Source organism: Echiichthys vipera (genome assembly GCF_963691815.1).
Source record: "Echiichthys vipera genome assembly, chromosome: 23".
Taxonomy (NCBI): Eukaryota; Metazoa; Chordata; class Actinopteri; order Perciformes; family Trachinidae; genus Echiichthys; species Echiichthys vipera.
The window spans coordinates 4,302,124-4,317,581 of NC_139848.1; the positions used below are offsets into that span (position 1 = coordinate 4,302,124).

General features: G+C 45.7%; 2 protein-coding genes across 2 annotated transcripts; both read right to left on the reverse strand.

Annotated features, from left to right (window-relative positions):
* Positions 1-289: 289 nt before the first annotated feature.
* pwp2h (PWP2 small subunit processome component) lies at positions 290-7,004 on the reverse strand. The gene is made up of 21 exons (XM_083937710.1): positions 6,881-7,004; positions 5,245-5,357; positions 4,964-5,058; positions 4,781-4,880; positions 4,549-4,692; positions 4,339-4,474; positions 3,999-4,234; positions 3,628-3,771; positions 3,436-3,506; positions 3,222-3,358; positions 2,978-3,126; positions 2,708-2,855; positions 2,468-2,618; positions 2,156-2,336; positions 1,889-2,036; positions 1,680-1,788; positions 1,465-1,530; positions 1,163-1,381; positions 921-1,071; positions 760-834; positions 290-563 (listed from the first exon to the last, which is right to left on the reverse strand). Exons 1-21 carry the CDS (start codon positions 6,896-6,898, stop codon positions 395-397), a joined length of 2,760 nt encoding a protein of 919 aa, XP_083793836.1. The 5' UTR covers positions 6,899-7,004; the 3' UTR covers positions 290-394.
* A 1,201-nt stretch (positions 7,005-8,205) lies between these two features.
* Positions 8,206-12,645, reverse strand: pjvk (pejvakin; the record flags this gene model as incomplete). The annotated part of the gene is made up of 6 exons (XM_083938349.1): positions 8,206-8,507; positions 8,576-8,719; positions 9,499-9,616; positions 9,806-9,947; positions 11,527-11,722; positions 12,435-12,645. The coding sequence occupies 6 exons, from the start codon at positions 12,643-12,645 to the stop codon at positions 8,206-8,208; spliced, it is 1,113 nt and encodes a 370-aa protein (XP_083794475.1).
* Between the last annotated feature and the right edge of the window lie 2,813 nt (positions 12,646-15,458).

A 15,458-nucleotide genomic window follows, 5' to 3' on the forward strand; every position in this document is an offset into this window, starting at 1 on the left:
TTTTATTTTAAAGGACAGACGGGAAACAGGACAAGAGAGAGAGGGGGAGACAAGCAGCAAAGGGCCGCAGGTCAGTGTCTAACCCGTGGCCGCTGCATCGAGGACCTTCAGCCTCTTAACACCGCTTAAACCACTGCGACACCTGCCACCCTATATTCTTGTTTTTTTAACATGTGCTAAATAAATCACATAGCGTCCTCTCACATCATCCACTCTATAAGAGGCTGATACGATTAATCACCTTTGTGTCCAGAGACAGAATGAAGGCCAATGAAAAATCACAAACATTTACATAAATTTAATAAAAAAACATTGTAATATCTTCTTTTACAGTCCAACATTATAATTGTCTATTTGCAGTGACATCTGCCATGTTGTTGTAATGAGGTTGAGCCTAAAGCATCAAGTCTGAATCCTCCAACGAGGCCACGCTCATCTCCTCAGCCTGCTCTTCATCCTCCTCCTCCTCCTCCTCCTTAATGTCCTCCTCAGCTGCTCTCTTTACACCCCTCTGCTTCGACAGCGCTTCCGCGTAGCGAATGTTATACATGTTAAAGTCGCACCTGTACACAGAAAACAAAGATTTGGGTTTCAGGGTTCACTTGGGGCCACATGCACTATAATATATAAAGTGTAATATGACATTGAAGAACATTTTATAGCTTCGACTCAAGTTCATTCCTGAAATATATAAACTGCACGGTTTCAGTGGCGTGTTAATTTACTGTTAATCGTGAGACAGTGGGAGTTGAGACTTACAGTTTGGACAGATCGTCAAAATGTCTCTGGATGCTCTTCTGCAGCGCCTGGAGTGTGGGCAGTATGGTTCCTGACCTGCACACCAGAGCAAAGTTAATAGGGTACAGTCTTCGTAGAGGACAGAACACATCAATAGCAGTAGTGAGAGAGCGGGAGTAGACCTGTTCTTCAGTTTCTGCCCGTGCAGCATGAGCAGGCTCTGGGCCCACGTCATGTAGAACTGCAGGTGACCCGACTTCTCCAAACACGTCGCCACGAAGCCCAGAAGCTTCTCAACATAAATGTCAGGAAGAGAGCTGCACACTACTGGGACTGGAACACAAACAAACCGTTTCATACATCAATCTTAGATGTATTTACTTTATTCATAGCTAATAATTTAAACACGGGATGGCTCGCTCACTCTGCTCATGCGGAACTTTTTCCAGCGCTTCCAGCTTGAGGGCTTTTTCGTTGAGTCGGAACGCCAGGACGATGGCCGGCGCCCACTCCTGGAGCCGCAGCTGCTGACGTATGCTGGCCGGCGTCACGTCCATGTCAAGGTCGTAGGGGTCAAAGACCAGAGAGCCATCGAGGGAGTAGACCAGCAGGCCCTCCGTGGTGGTGGCCGCCCAACTACGACCTGAGAAGACAGACCCACTTCGTTAAAAGCCACTCAACACCAGTTTAACATAAAACTTACAAAACGTGTTAATGCCAACGTACCAGTCGGGGAGAACCGCAGTGAGCTCACTCTGATCTCTGGCTTAAAGTGTCGAGAACTCATATCACCTGTAAAGATATGACCAAAAAAAATATGCATGATGTTTATCCTTGGGGAAGAAGGGAACAGGACAAGTTAATGTAGATGAAAATGTCTTTGTCTCCATGCCCTGGAGTGGATTCAACAGCTGGTCTAAGAGTTGCCGTGAGCGTCATACCTCTCTTGACTCCAGGGAGGCTGATGTTGACCCTGTCCCCGTCTCCAGCTCCATCATCCACCAGAGCCAGGCTGCCGTACTCGGTCATCTTCCGTCGGTCCAGGAACTCCTGAAGACGTAGGACCACGACATTTGGAGTAAGCATGTTTGTGATCACTGATCTGATTCAGCAGTTCCCCGTTCTTCCCACTAAGACAAAGTTTCTGTACCTCCATGGCATCAAAGGACAGGTTGCAGGAGATCTCAAACTTCTTCATGAGCATCTGCTCCTTGACATTGTAGATGCAGACAAACTTGGACTGGCCTCCTGCCAAAACCGACTCCCCGTCCGCAGAATAGCACAGCGACGTGAAGGACCTGGACGCACAAAAGTGCAAGAAACCAGCTGAGTCACACGTTCCACTTAAACAGGTCATCAAATCAGACTTTTTCATTTTGTTCGTTTGCACCAAAAGGAAATAAGCTTCTCGACTCACTTGCCCTTCGCGGACTGCTTGGCTGTGATTTTATCCGTCTCTTTGCGGCCTGTCTCCAGGTCATGGCGTCCGGCCACAGAGCCGGTTTGTGTGGCTGTTTGGGGGTTCCAGAAGGAGACCTCGCCGTTCAGAGTGGCCACAGCCAACTCCTGGCCATCAGGGCGGTAAGTCACTGCCATACCTAAGGAAAAAAAGTGAGACTCTACGTGAGGCAGTTCCATCCAAACATCTGCGGCATCTTTGTTTTAACCATCAGGACGTGCAACACCTGGAGTAGGGACGTTATTTAGCAAGTGCAGGTTTCGTGTTTACCATCAGACGTGAGGGGAAGTGTTTCTTTGACCTGCCAGCTGTCCAACATGTCCCACAGCCGGACGGTGCGATCCCACGAGGCGCTGGCCAGGATGGACTGGACTGGACTGAAACACAGGCAGCTGACTGGACCCTCGTGGCCCCCAAGGACCTGGTCAGTCACAGGGAGGAGGCAGGTGAGATGAATAAGAGCATACGGTATTTAAACATTCATATTAATAAATGTCATTGTGTGCCTACCTCCAGCAGTCTGCCTGTCTGCATGGACCACAGAAAGATCTCAAAGGAATCCTGGGCTCCTGCGCTCACCAGCTCTCCGCTGACATCTACAGCGAGGGAGGAGAACTGCGCGGGCCGAGGAGAGGTGAAAGTCCGGAAGTTCCTGTACCTGTGAGAAGTAAATGCACAAGCGCTGATTTTAAAAGCCGTTTCGCTTTAGACGCAACAGACATTTCTATTCTCAGTGTCTCCATCAACTGTTGCACGTGAATCGGCTTCAGCTTAAGTCACCTGTGCAGGTCGAACGCCCTGACCGTCCCGTCCAGAGAGGCGCTGACGATGACAAAGCCGCTGGAGGTAAAGGTGACTTTGGTGACGCTGCTGGTGTGCTCTGTGAAGGTGACGAAGCAGAGGCCGCTGTTGGTGTTCCACACTTTGACCTGCGGAGAGGAGAGTCCTGATCTTGAGCTGCTGAAATCACATTATCACTTCTCCAGTGACAAAACGCAGCAGCGGAAAAACGCGGAGCACTCACCTTGCCGTCATCGCCTCCTGTTACGATGTACTGTCCGTCTGGCGAGTACGCCAGCGCGGCCATGTTGTTGAAGTGTCCCTGCTGCTTGAAGACGTACGACTCACTCTGCCACTCCCACACCAGCAGCTGACCCATCCCTGAAACACAGCAGGCACTTATTAGTCAAAGAAATATAAAAGAAACATAACAGAAAAGGTCAAATCTGACTTCTTACCCGAGCAACCGAAGCCGATCCAGTCTCCAGAGCTGTTTATAGACACTGAGGCGATTCTCTGGTCTGAAATACTGGAAGAAGAAGAAGAAGAAGCAACAACAATCTGTCTGTGCGCTCTATTAAAAATGTGCATGTTCTCGTTACATTTGATGATGTACGTTGATGATTTCCAAATGAAACCCTTTCTCTCACCTCAGGGAGTGGATGAGGTTAAACTCTGGAAGTTCGTGCAGGTGGAAGATCCCAGAGGCGAAACCTGTGACCAGGATGTGAGTGGGCTTGTGGAAGGCGGCAGCTGTCAGGTTGTTAAAATCCCCCTCCTTGTTGAAGAAGTGTCTGCAAGAGCACAGGAAAGAGAAAAAGTTATGTTAGCTCTTCTGATTACTACCCATGTGCTGTTGCTATGCTTGTTTGCAAACAGCACTCTGGCTGCTTTTCTTGCACTTGTGCACTTGTTTCAGTGTTTGGACGGACGTCTGTCTGTGAAGAACTACTGTGGCTGACGGACCGCGATGAAAAACTGTTTTTTTTGTGTGTACAAAGAAAAGTAAAATGTGTCTTACTTGCTCCTTTGTTTGTATCTAACGTTTTTGGTCTTCTCTTTCTCTTTGGGAGCTCCAACCTTCCCTCTGATGACCTCTCCCTCCTCTGCCTCCATCCTCTCCTCCTCCTCCTCCTCCTCTTCGTCCCCTTGCCTCGAAGGTTTGGGTTTGTCCTGGCTCTTCTTCAGAACAAGGCCGTCCAGCTCCGTGTCACTCTCCCAGACGCACAGTGTCCCGTCTTGGCTGACCGTGTACAGCTGAAACCACAGAAACAACACACTTATCAGCGTCTCTATGTCGTTCTTTTTTAAATGTTCATGCAAAACCAATCAAATCACGAAGCAGTGGAGGGCAAACTGACATCCAAGCTGTCCTTCTCAAAGAAACAGCCCACGATGACGTCCTTGTGTCCGCCCAGGGAGTAGTAGATGAGGTTGGCCCAGCGCTCGGCACCAAACACCCAGGTTGACATGTCTTTGCTGCCTACCACAAAACACCTGAAAGGAAATGTCACAACCATGAGATGTTGTTTCTTCTTCTGCACCTCAATGCCTGACAAACTTTTGCTCACTTGGAGTCGTCCGTCCAGTCGATGCAGGTGGTTTCATCGTAGGGGCCGTAGTAGCTCTTGTCCAAAACGAAGGCGTTAAACTCGCGCTGCTTTCCAGGAGCGTGGTACATCAGAGCTACATTCTCCTTGGTGACAACAAACTTCCTAAAAAAGGTAACAAACACATCAAAACATCAATATCTCTACTATGTTTTTTTACACTTCAGTAATTCAGTTCACCAGTCATCCTTACCGGCCGTCGGGGGAGAAGCGGATGCTGCTGACGGGCTTGTGAAAGTGGAAGTGATGTAGGACGGCTCGGGTGATAAGGCTCACCAACAACGCCGCTCCATCTGTGAGACACACGTTTGGGTTTTTGTTGTTCTTTAACTCCTACATATGTTACGATGTCACATGCGAGAAAGAGAGAAATTACCTTCATCCACCACGACTGCTATGTTCCCGTCAGGAGAGAGCCCCACACATGTTATGTTCTTTGTAGTGGAGACAGGTAATGTCTCCGATGTGTTGCTGGAGGACACAGAAAAAGGAAAACCACTCGTTACAATAGTTCCTTCGTGCATTATTTACACGTTTCTGTCTTTTACTAGATTTGCAGGCAGCTCTTGTGCACAGCATCCAGGTCTCAATAACACGACCACTCTGACACACCACATAATAGCATCAACAAGCCTCACACACGTGATCATGACTTACTTCTTCAGGTCGAAGACAGAGACTCTGTTTCCAACGGGACTGATCACAGCGTTGCCGTCTTTAGAGAAACTCAGATTCCCTTGACGATACACTGCTCCGAGCAGGTTGGAAAACTACAACAAAGACACAGGTTATTGTTTTTTTTAAATCATCTCAAATTCAATTCTAACTCGATTTCATTAAAATGTTGTTTGGCTTTGTCCTAGAATAGTGTAATATAAGTCATTTTAGTGAAGATGTATCATTAAAATTCAAATTTAAGACTATGCAAATGCTTTATTTGGTCACAATAAGCATTAGGAGGGTTATCTTAAGAAGAAGAAGAATTCCTTTATTAGTCCCGCAATGGGGAAATTCAATTTTCACTCTATTTTTTCATGTTACACACACAGGCCCAAAATACACACACATGCACAGACAGGACCTATATACATGCAATTAATGGAGAGATGTTAGAGCGAGGGCGCTGCCAGTGACCGGCGCCCCGAGCAGTTGGGGGTTCGGTGCCTTGCTCAACCTCGGCAGTGCCCAGGAGATGAACTGGCACCTCTCCAGCCACCAGTCCACGCTCCATTCATGGTCCACACAGGGACTCTAACCAGCAACCCTCTGGTTCCCAGCCAAGTCACCTATGGACTGAGCTACTGCCACCACCAAATCAGTTACTATCTTCACTACCATCTTGGACTTGTTGTTCTGACATTCATGTGTGTTGCTTGTTTGTTTGTTATTTGTTTATCATCATGTTGCTTTGCTAAACGGCGTTATGATCGAATATACAAGTATAATAATAATACTTCAAGTGGATCAGCTGCCTAAACATCATGTAAGGTGTTTTTTGTGTTTGTTTATTTACATTTATTTGCATAAATTCAGGAAGTGACACTTTCTGTTTAAGACACTTGATGAGAAAAAGCGGTGGTGTACACATAAGAGTTTCTCTTCTTCTCCTTTTCAGGCACAAACTGCATTCAACCTGCAGCCACCTTCTCTTTTTACTGCGTGCTGTCTTATTGTGCTCTTGATGTTATTGTGTTGCATGCGTTCTGTATTTGTGCTTCTGCTCTGCATGCTGTGGTGTCTTTAATGATGTTTTCTAATGTTATATATGCTTCTTTGTCCTGTTTGTTAACTGCTGTGCATGTTTTGTAGTTTGCCCTGGCTGTAACTTTGTCATTTTAATCTCATTTTATATTGTGTTCTGTTTTTAGGGTGACTTTAACATCTGTCCAGGGACTACAGATGAAAAAAGCGTCATTTACAGTAATGCTACTAATGTGCACTGTCCCTGTTTTAAAATAAACTAAACTAAACTTACTAAATGTTACTGTTTCCTGTGCAAATGCTATTGTAATGAACGCAGCCTGAAATAAATGAATAAATAAATACATGACTAAATAAATAAATAAATGAATAAATAACTAAATAAATGAATAAATAAATGCAGCCGAAAGGCAGAATAAATGCCAACAGTTCATAATAGACAGTTTTAAATGTGCTACGTGATTATTTGTACCTGTCCCAACATGAAGCCACGTTAATGTCACATTTTATGAATGAACTTTGGTGTGACGGTCTTTACCGTTCACAGCTCCGTTACCCAGCAACGCGAGTTATCAAGCAGTGACGCACTTACCCTGTAGGCAAACTTCATCTTCCTGAGTGTCCCTTAAACTTGGTTCATGTATCTCCTTTATAAATCTCAGTAGAAGTGTAAATACACAGGTATGTTCCTCATGCTGCTTCCTCACTCCTGCACCACACGTGTTTGCATTTTGTTGACACTTGACATTTCCGGTTTGAGGAGAGTTGGACTCAAAACACTGCGCCCTCTGGTGGCAGGGAGGGGAACCCCTTATTATAAATCTTTAATAATAGGCCTATCTATTGGAAAAGTCTAGATATGTCACTGAGTTATTGTTGTTTTTAGACCCTTATGTAGTAAAAAATAATAATAACTATCTTCCTACTATAGGAAAGGTAGCGGGTACAAGCGGCCGAAACGTGTTTCCTCAGGAGGGGGGCTGGAGTCTCCCTTAGAGAGAGGGGGAGAAGTTCAGCATCCGTGAGGAACTCGGAGTAGAGCCGCTGCTCCTTAGCGTTGAAAGGAGCCACTTGAGGTGGTTCAGGATCATCTAGTAAGGATGAACCCTGGGCGCCTCCCTAGGGAGGTGTTCCAGGCACGTCCAGCTGGGAGGAGGCCTCGGGGAAGACCCAGGACCAGGTGGTGAGATTAGATCTCCTCACTGGCCTGGGAACGCCTCAGGATCCCCCAGTTAGAGCTGGTTAATGTGGCCCGGGAAAGGGAAGTTTGGGGTCCCCTGCTGGAGCTGCTGCCCCTGAGACCCGACCCCGGATAAGAGGCTGAAGATGAGATGAGATGAGATCTTCCTACTATATGTTCTTATGGTTTCACAAATGTAAACATTCATCTTCAACCGCTTGTCCCTGTCGCTGATCCCAGCTGACATCAGGTGTGAGGCGGGGTCCACCCTGGACAGGACGCCAGTCTATCACATTTTAAACATTTTGTAACGACCCTTCCTTTCCTTTACAAATAAACACTAACAAGTGAATGAAAGCCTACACACACACACACACACACACACACACACACACACATTAGATAAAGAGAAAAAGTCTGGCTCAAACTAAATGACACACTTGGAACAGAACCAGGTCATCGTTGGCCTTCACACGATCCCTCCATCATTTACACCCAATACCCCCGCTGAATAATTGAGAATCTGACAGCTGCAGCACAAACACTGTGACACAGCACACACGTGTGGGAATGGGCCGGCGCCAAAGGTGCTGGCGATCCTGTGCCTTTTGTACCGCAGAGCGAGAGATAACAGTCCGTTTTTCATGACATTTATTTGAAATATTACAAGAACAAACGTCTCAAAAACAGCTTTGTAAACAGTTATTTTGCACCACCAGAAGAAACGCTTTTCTCTTTCACCTCAGCGTTTTGTGCCAGAGGTCGAAACAGGGCACCACGTGCAGCCGGACGTACTTCTGGCCCCCGGCCGTGCACTCCACACAGCCGTAAACCGTCTCCCGCCTCTGGTTGCCCATGCCGCAGAGCGCGCAGGGTCCCTTGGGGATGTTGTGTTTGAGGAGGTTGACCCGTGTGTGGGAGCTTTCTCTCAGATAGGCAGTGGACACGTCCGTCATGCTGGCGGCCTTCTCGTAGTAGTCCGTGACCATGTCGTCCATGTATGTGTCGGAGTGGGTGAGCTCCTCGAATGTTTGGTTATCTATAAAGCAAAAAAATATACAGTAGTAGTGGTATTTTTTCATTTTGTAGCAGAGGTCACTGCTGTACCTGCTCTGAAGGGGCTTCCGTAGATGATTCCAGACAGGAAGCGGCGCAGTCGACCCATGGAGAAGTGACCGATGAAACCGCCGAGCTGCTCCCTGATCTGCTCCCGCTCAAATCCACCTTGAGACTCCGGGGCGACGCAGATATCTGACACAGAAGAAGAAGATGTCCATTCAGCGACATTATCTTCAGGGCACAAGACAACGGAGCCACTTGCAGAGACACGATGCTAACAAGTAGAAGCAGCAGACGTGGGCACGTTGCATTTAGACCTTTTTAAAGTTGTAAACATAAACATTTTACACAAAAACACACTTTAATCCACAGTCTGCAAAACTGTGGAGAGATTTGATTCAAAAGTGCAGCTTCTAAGTTTATGTTTGCAACAGAAGAATCATTTAAACACAGACATGCGCGTTTGTTTGATGATTCTAAGTTAAGCCCTATTCGGACGGGACTAGTTTGACGTGGGGTAAAATAGTCTTAGACATCCCTGTATTCTACCAGGAGTGGGAGGGGCTACTCCACTTATGCACTACGTCACCTCCCTGTCTCCATGTGCGTGCTACGTAGCTTCCTGATATCACAAAATTAAGTTAACACAAAACTGAAGGACAGAATCGATTATTTAAAAAAAAGCGCGTAAACCACGTATTGACGGAATACGACTGTATATCAACGTGTGTTTTACAGAGATCGTATTCGGACGGGACTACTTTTAACTGAGGTATTTTTTTTCCGGACCACTTTACAGAAGGTGGAAAACCTAATTTTTCACTTACATTCTCCGGAACAATTACTGACACATCACATAGGGACAGGATTAAAACATCTGATAACAATGACCTCAGCCCAAGTCCCCATATTCAACTAATCCCGTCCGAATATGGCTTTAGAATAGGTGAAGGATGGGGAAATCGTCCTACCAAGTCGCCCGTCCAGTCGAACAAACAGCTGGCAGATGCTGAAGGCGATGGTGGTGTGAGCCGGGATGACGATGGCCTTGTCTCGACCTTTGGGATTCCTGCCGTCGTCAATCTGAAACTACAGCGACACAAAGCTGAGTGACACACCTTCTCATCAGTAAGAGCGGGTTGTGTTGCCACATTAACTGTGCGTTAGGGTGGAAGGCCAACCAGGTCAAATACACATGGATTCTAACACACACACACACACACACACACACACACACACACGTGCGTTTGAACTGATTGGCCTTGCATATGCGTTTACCCTCATGGTGGTCCCTCTCATCCCCGCGTGCACGGTCAGAGAGCACTGACGCGTTGTGCGAATGCTCTCCACAACCACACAGAGGATAGTCCGACCGCTCTCCTTGGACTGACGGACCAGGCAGTGATCCAGATCCACTTTCCTAAAAAAAAGAAATGTGTTGTTTTAATTAGAACCTAATATTTCCATCACAAGCCAGTGAGTCATCGTTACCCCCAAAGCAATTTCGGTCAAAAGCAACTGGACTTGGTTATTTGTCTAGGAAGACGTTTCACGTACGCGTCTGACCAGACTGGGACTGGACCAGGACCAGGCTGGGACTGGTCCAACTAACTGGTGTGAGATCCAGGTATTTAACCGCTCACAAGGCTGATGATGTCACTGGGACGCTTTGTGCTCCAAGTGCCAACGACCGTCGTTAGAGTGACAGTCGTTGGTGGAAGTAGGTCTGGACTTCGTTGGTGCTCTATTGAGTCTGAACGACAGTCGTTGGGGTCACAGGAGGCCATTTGTGAACAGTTGTTCTTTGAGGTTAGATTGTTGAATGAAGGGATGAAAGGGCAGCATTGTAAACTGGAGATAAGTGGTGTCTCAGACCTCCTCCTCTGTTTAGCGATGGTTTCTCTACTTTTACATAGATGCTTCTTTACTCCTCTTTCAAACCATCTGTCCTCTCTGTCCAGGATGTGGACATTGTTGTCATCAAAGGAGTGGGCTTTCTCCTTGAGGTGTGAGTGGACAGCAGAGTCCAGGCCTGAGGAGTTAGCTCTCCTGTGTTGGGCCGTGCGTTTATGCAGTGGTTGCGTAGAGATCTTTGCATTCCTTGTTGCATTAGACAGCATACACCAGGTTGCTTTTGTGGGTGTGTGGTGTTCTGTCCTTGGGATGAACTAGTCTCTGTCTGAGTGTGTTACCGGGTTTGAAACAAACAGGGATGCAGTGTTTGTTGAAGATCCTCCTGAGTTTCTCCGATACCCCAGCCACATACGGGATGACTAAGTTGATTCTCTTGTGTTCTTTTACTTTCTCAACCACTTTGGTTTTCTTTCTGGAGCTACCGTTTTCACAAAGGTCCAGCTGGGGTAGCCACAGGTTGTGAGGGCGCCTCTCAGGTGCTTGCGTTCTTCCCCTTGGGCCTGTGAGCTGGTGGGTACGTTATCAGCTCTGTGTTGCAGTGTTCTGATAACGCCAAGCTTGTGTTCAAGGGGATGATGGGAGTCAAACAGTAGATACTGATCTGTGTGAGTGTGTTTTCTGTATGTGGAGGCTCCTGTCATTCTCCATATGGACATCACAGTCTAAGAAAGGCAAACCGTTGTCCTTGGCCTCCTTCTCTTTGGTGAACTTGATGTTTCTGTCCACTGAGTTTATATGTTTGGTAAAAGTTTGCACCTCTTTGGATTTCCATCACAATAAACCTTTGAGTTCGACACCTGTTAATGTCAAACAAGACTGCCCTGCATAATCGTCCTGCACCAGTGTAGAATAACGTGATCATTTATTCGTTCTTACGGGGAAACCTCTTCTCCCGTTCCCTCTGTCACAACGAGGTCAGAGGTCAACTATCAACTATCAACTTATAGAAAAAACTACATCTAAAAATATCAAATGTGCACGACAGTGGATTGTGATGATACTTCTTCCTGCATCTCTCTTTTCAAAAAAGATAAATCATTCATGAGACATGATACAGAGATGGCACTTAATATCTGATCCGTTACCTGGAGTTGAGCTCTCGCAGTAAGGTTGGCACCTCCAGCTCGTGTTTGGTCACGATGCCAAATGAGGCTTTAACGGCCACAGAGTCCGACCCGCTGATGTTGAAGCCCACGTCGTTGATGAGGTGGTTTCCCAGCCGGCCGTTGAGGGCGAGGTCAGATTTGTCCTCGTAGTTGAGGAGCTGGTAAGACGACACTCCTGTGTTTAGAATAAAGGTGCTTTTGAATCTTAAAGTACATCTTAAGAATAAAACGTACATGCTTATACTTGATTAGGCTTTTCAATGCAGGACTTTTAACTTGTACTGCTGCTTTTACTTCAGTACCTCTGGAAATATTGACTCAAGTTTCTAATTAATCTAGTCTTAAGAGGGGTTTGAATTCTTCTTCTTAAGACTAGATTAATTAGAAATTTGAGTCAATATTTCCAGCGGTGACGGAGGTATTGAAGTAAAAGTAGCAGTACAAGTTAAAAGTCCTGCATTGCAACTCTTGGCGAGAAAGGTAACAAGCTAACGTGCTAATTGTGGACAAAATGGGCCTGATATATGGTCACACCAGAGTTTATGTTGAAGTATGTCGAAGAAAGTTTGGGATATCGATATATAGAATAGATATATTGTAACCATGAAACCTCACTAAAGTACCTAAACAATGTTCAAACCCACAACATTTCCAAATACACCAAATACGTCTGAGGTTATTGTATGAAATGATAAAGAATATTTCCATTTAATAAAATGCTGCAACCACCTTAAAAAGGTGAGTATTTAAACATTTCACTGCAGTGTAAACTTCCACGTAGAGCTGGAATAAGATGATGCAGATTATATATTATCTCTTTTTCAACCTATCTCTCACAACAAAAGCTCAAAAAACATGAAGTTGATCGTCATAGTTCATCTCTGTACCTGCTGTGATCTCTTTCTCCCCCACCAGGATGTCTTTGAGTGAAAACGGGGTCGAGGCGTACTTGTTCTTCTTCCAGAAATGCCTCTTCCTCTTCCTGGTGACCAGGCTGAGGGGCTGGTAGCGGTCGGCCTCGCTCAAACTCGGGACGGGTATCAACCGCCCCGTGTCCCCAACCTGCTTCACAAAGTTCTTAGTGGCTGCTGCGAACATGCTGAGTGATGCATGCGTATCAAACCAGGTGTAAAGGAAAAGTTGTTCCTCTAAAAATGCAGGGTCACACACACTGCTGGGTCCATTCGCAGGTTTTGTTTGCTGAAGCTGCTCTGCTCAATGAGGAAGCTAATTCAGGAGTGTTCTTTCACTCGTGAAACGTTAAATAATGCAGTGTGTGTAAGGGAATATGGGACAAGGTGCGCTTTAACTTGATAGGTCGTTGCAGGCCTGCAGCTTCCTGTCACGTGAAGTGAGGTGGGAAAACAACACCTTATAGAAGCATTTATTTATTTCTGTCCGAAGAAGGACATCTCATCTTCAGCCGCTTATCAGGGGTCGGGTCTCAGGGGCAGCAGCTTTGCCAGGGGACCCCAAACTTCCCTTTCCAGGGCCACATTAACCAGCTCTAACTGGGGGATCCTGAGGCGTTCCCAGGCCAGCGTGGAGATCTAATCTCTCCACCTGGTCCTGGGTCTTCCCCGAGGCCTCCTCCCAGCTGGACGTGCCTGGAATACCTCCCTAGGGAGGCGCCCAGGGTTCATCCTTAGCAGATGATCCTGAACCACCTCAACTGGCTCCTTTCAACGCAAAGGAGCAGCGGCTCTACTCCGAGTTCCTCACGGATGCTGAACTTCTCCCCCTCTCTCTAAGGGAGACTCCAGCCCCCTCCTGAGGAAACACATTTCAGCCGCTTGGAACTGCAACTACATACATTAAAAACACAACAAGAAAAATACAGCCATCTGAAAATCTGCACCAAGAATCATTTTGTCATTTAAATAAACTAAAAAGAAGTGGGCCGAGGACAGAACCCTGTGAAACTCTTGTTTTAGTTTTTAGAAAGATACGATTTAAACGGCTGCAAAGCCTGATAGGGAATTTTAGTTTGTAAAAATCCTGATTTAATGTGTCAAGTGTCTTTTTAAGATCCACAAAGACTGCCTCTACGACGTCACCTTTACCAAATAACACCTCAAAAACACTTTCTAGCATTATCTCTAACTGCTGACTAAAGCTTTGGCTCTTTTTTTAAAGATAAAATAATCACTGCAATTTTCCCGGAGGCCTGCACTCAGGGTTCTCATGAGGTGTGTTTGTGTCTATATCAATGTTAATATTCTTCTTCTTGGTCTCCAGGACTTGATATTCTCTCCACGCTTGCGTTGATTGGCAGGTGTCTATTGAAATGCAGCTGAAAGCGCTTCCTGTCCAGTCTCGACAGGCACAATGCCCGTGAAACGACCCAGATAAATGTCAGGACACCTTGCAAAAATGGCTTTTTGTTCCACCGGAGGAGGTTTGGAAAGGTGGGAACCATTATTTCACCCCATAAAGTGGTGATTTTTCAGGGTTCACCAGGCATTGTGTTGCTCTTTCCCCCCCTCTTTAAGTCTGAGACAGTATCCCAGAGAATACATTTAACACTTTAAAAAGTAATTTTCCCACTTGCAATTAGTCTTAAAGGCACAAACAACACATATATATTGCATTACCTGCCATCTCTCATGTCAATATTTGAACTTCTTGCTTGCAACAGGTCGATGTGATTCATTTCTCAGTTAATTATCATCTTAATTATCAGCTGAATGAGTGAGAGGGCTGAGAGCTGCTGTGGGGCCATCTTGGTCCCATGTGCTCTTACTTGCAGTTCTAATTAAAACTCATCAAAACATCATTATTTTTGTTCATGTAAACCAGGAGAGTGGCTGATTTCCATTCATTAAGTTTCTAATTCCTGACACTGGCACTCGAGCTCATGGGCTGGATTAGGCAGGTCTGAACCCCGGGCCCCCACAAAATACATTCAGTCTAAAATCTGCAGTAAGAGGACTTCATGTTTCTACTTCTGCACGACGATGTAGGATCATTTTCTACATATATGTAGTATAGTCGTGACATCACAACTGTATACATGAAAAGAGTTTCTATAATGGAACAAATGGCGTCAGATGTGCAGCTGAAAACGGGCACTTTCATGCAAAGATGAGCGTGTGTGTGTCACGATATGTGGGTGTCTCAGAAGAAATGACAAATTAGATTCTGTTTTTCACAGAAAAGTTCAAATGTTTCTATGTAAATGAACCCGCTCCACTGCAAATACTGACATTAAACACTAAATATTCAGTTTAGTAGTTGTATATGTACATGTGATTAATACATAGTATAAGTACATGTATTAGTACATGTGAGTATGAATATAAACACAGTTCCTATTGTATTTTTATTCTTTCCCTCAGGTCAAATGTTCGTTTACGTTTAAAAAAGAAGTGGAAAAATAAAAGTTATTAATAAATGATTTAAATTTGTGATTTTTTTGGTCTTTTGTTGTTGATTTGATGTGTATAGGGACAGAGATTCCCTTTGAATTAAGAGAAAGAAATGGGAGGAAGACAATACCTTTATCTGCACTTTTCAATTAGTGTGCAGGCGGACACCTCAGCGTGACTGGCATCACCATCCTAAATCCCCCAGAGGGAGGGGAAGCATTAGCGCTCATATGCCAACCAGATTTGTCCCATTATTCATTACAATTAATTGCTTCCCCGTACTCCCGGCCTTTCCCAGGAACGCCAGCGCACCGCGGACGTCTCCTCCGCTGCAGATTGTAATATGAGCGAAGGACTTAAAGCTGTCATTCAAATCTCACTGTGACCTTTAGGGAGAAAAGGGTGCTTTTCACCAAGTTTGGAGGAAGCAGGCTGGGTGGGTGTGTGTGTGTGTGTGTGTGTGTGTGTGTGTGTGTGTGTGTGTGTGTGTGTGTGTGTGTGTGTGTGTGTGTGTGTGTGTGTGTGTGTGTGTGTGTGTACTTC

Bases quoted from the DNA above. Each gene is read 5' to 3' on its own strand.
- pwp2h (XM_083937710.1), bottom strand. The intron at 2,856-2,977 runs GTGACTTAAGCT...TACTTCTCACAG, and splicing joins AGGGCGTTCGACCTGCACAG to GTACAGGAACTTCCGGACTT. The intron at 1,789-1,888 runs GTACAGAAACTT...CTACGTCTTCAG, and splicing joins TGTCCTTTGATGCCATGGAG to GAGTTCCTGGACCGACGGAA.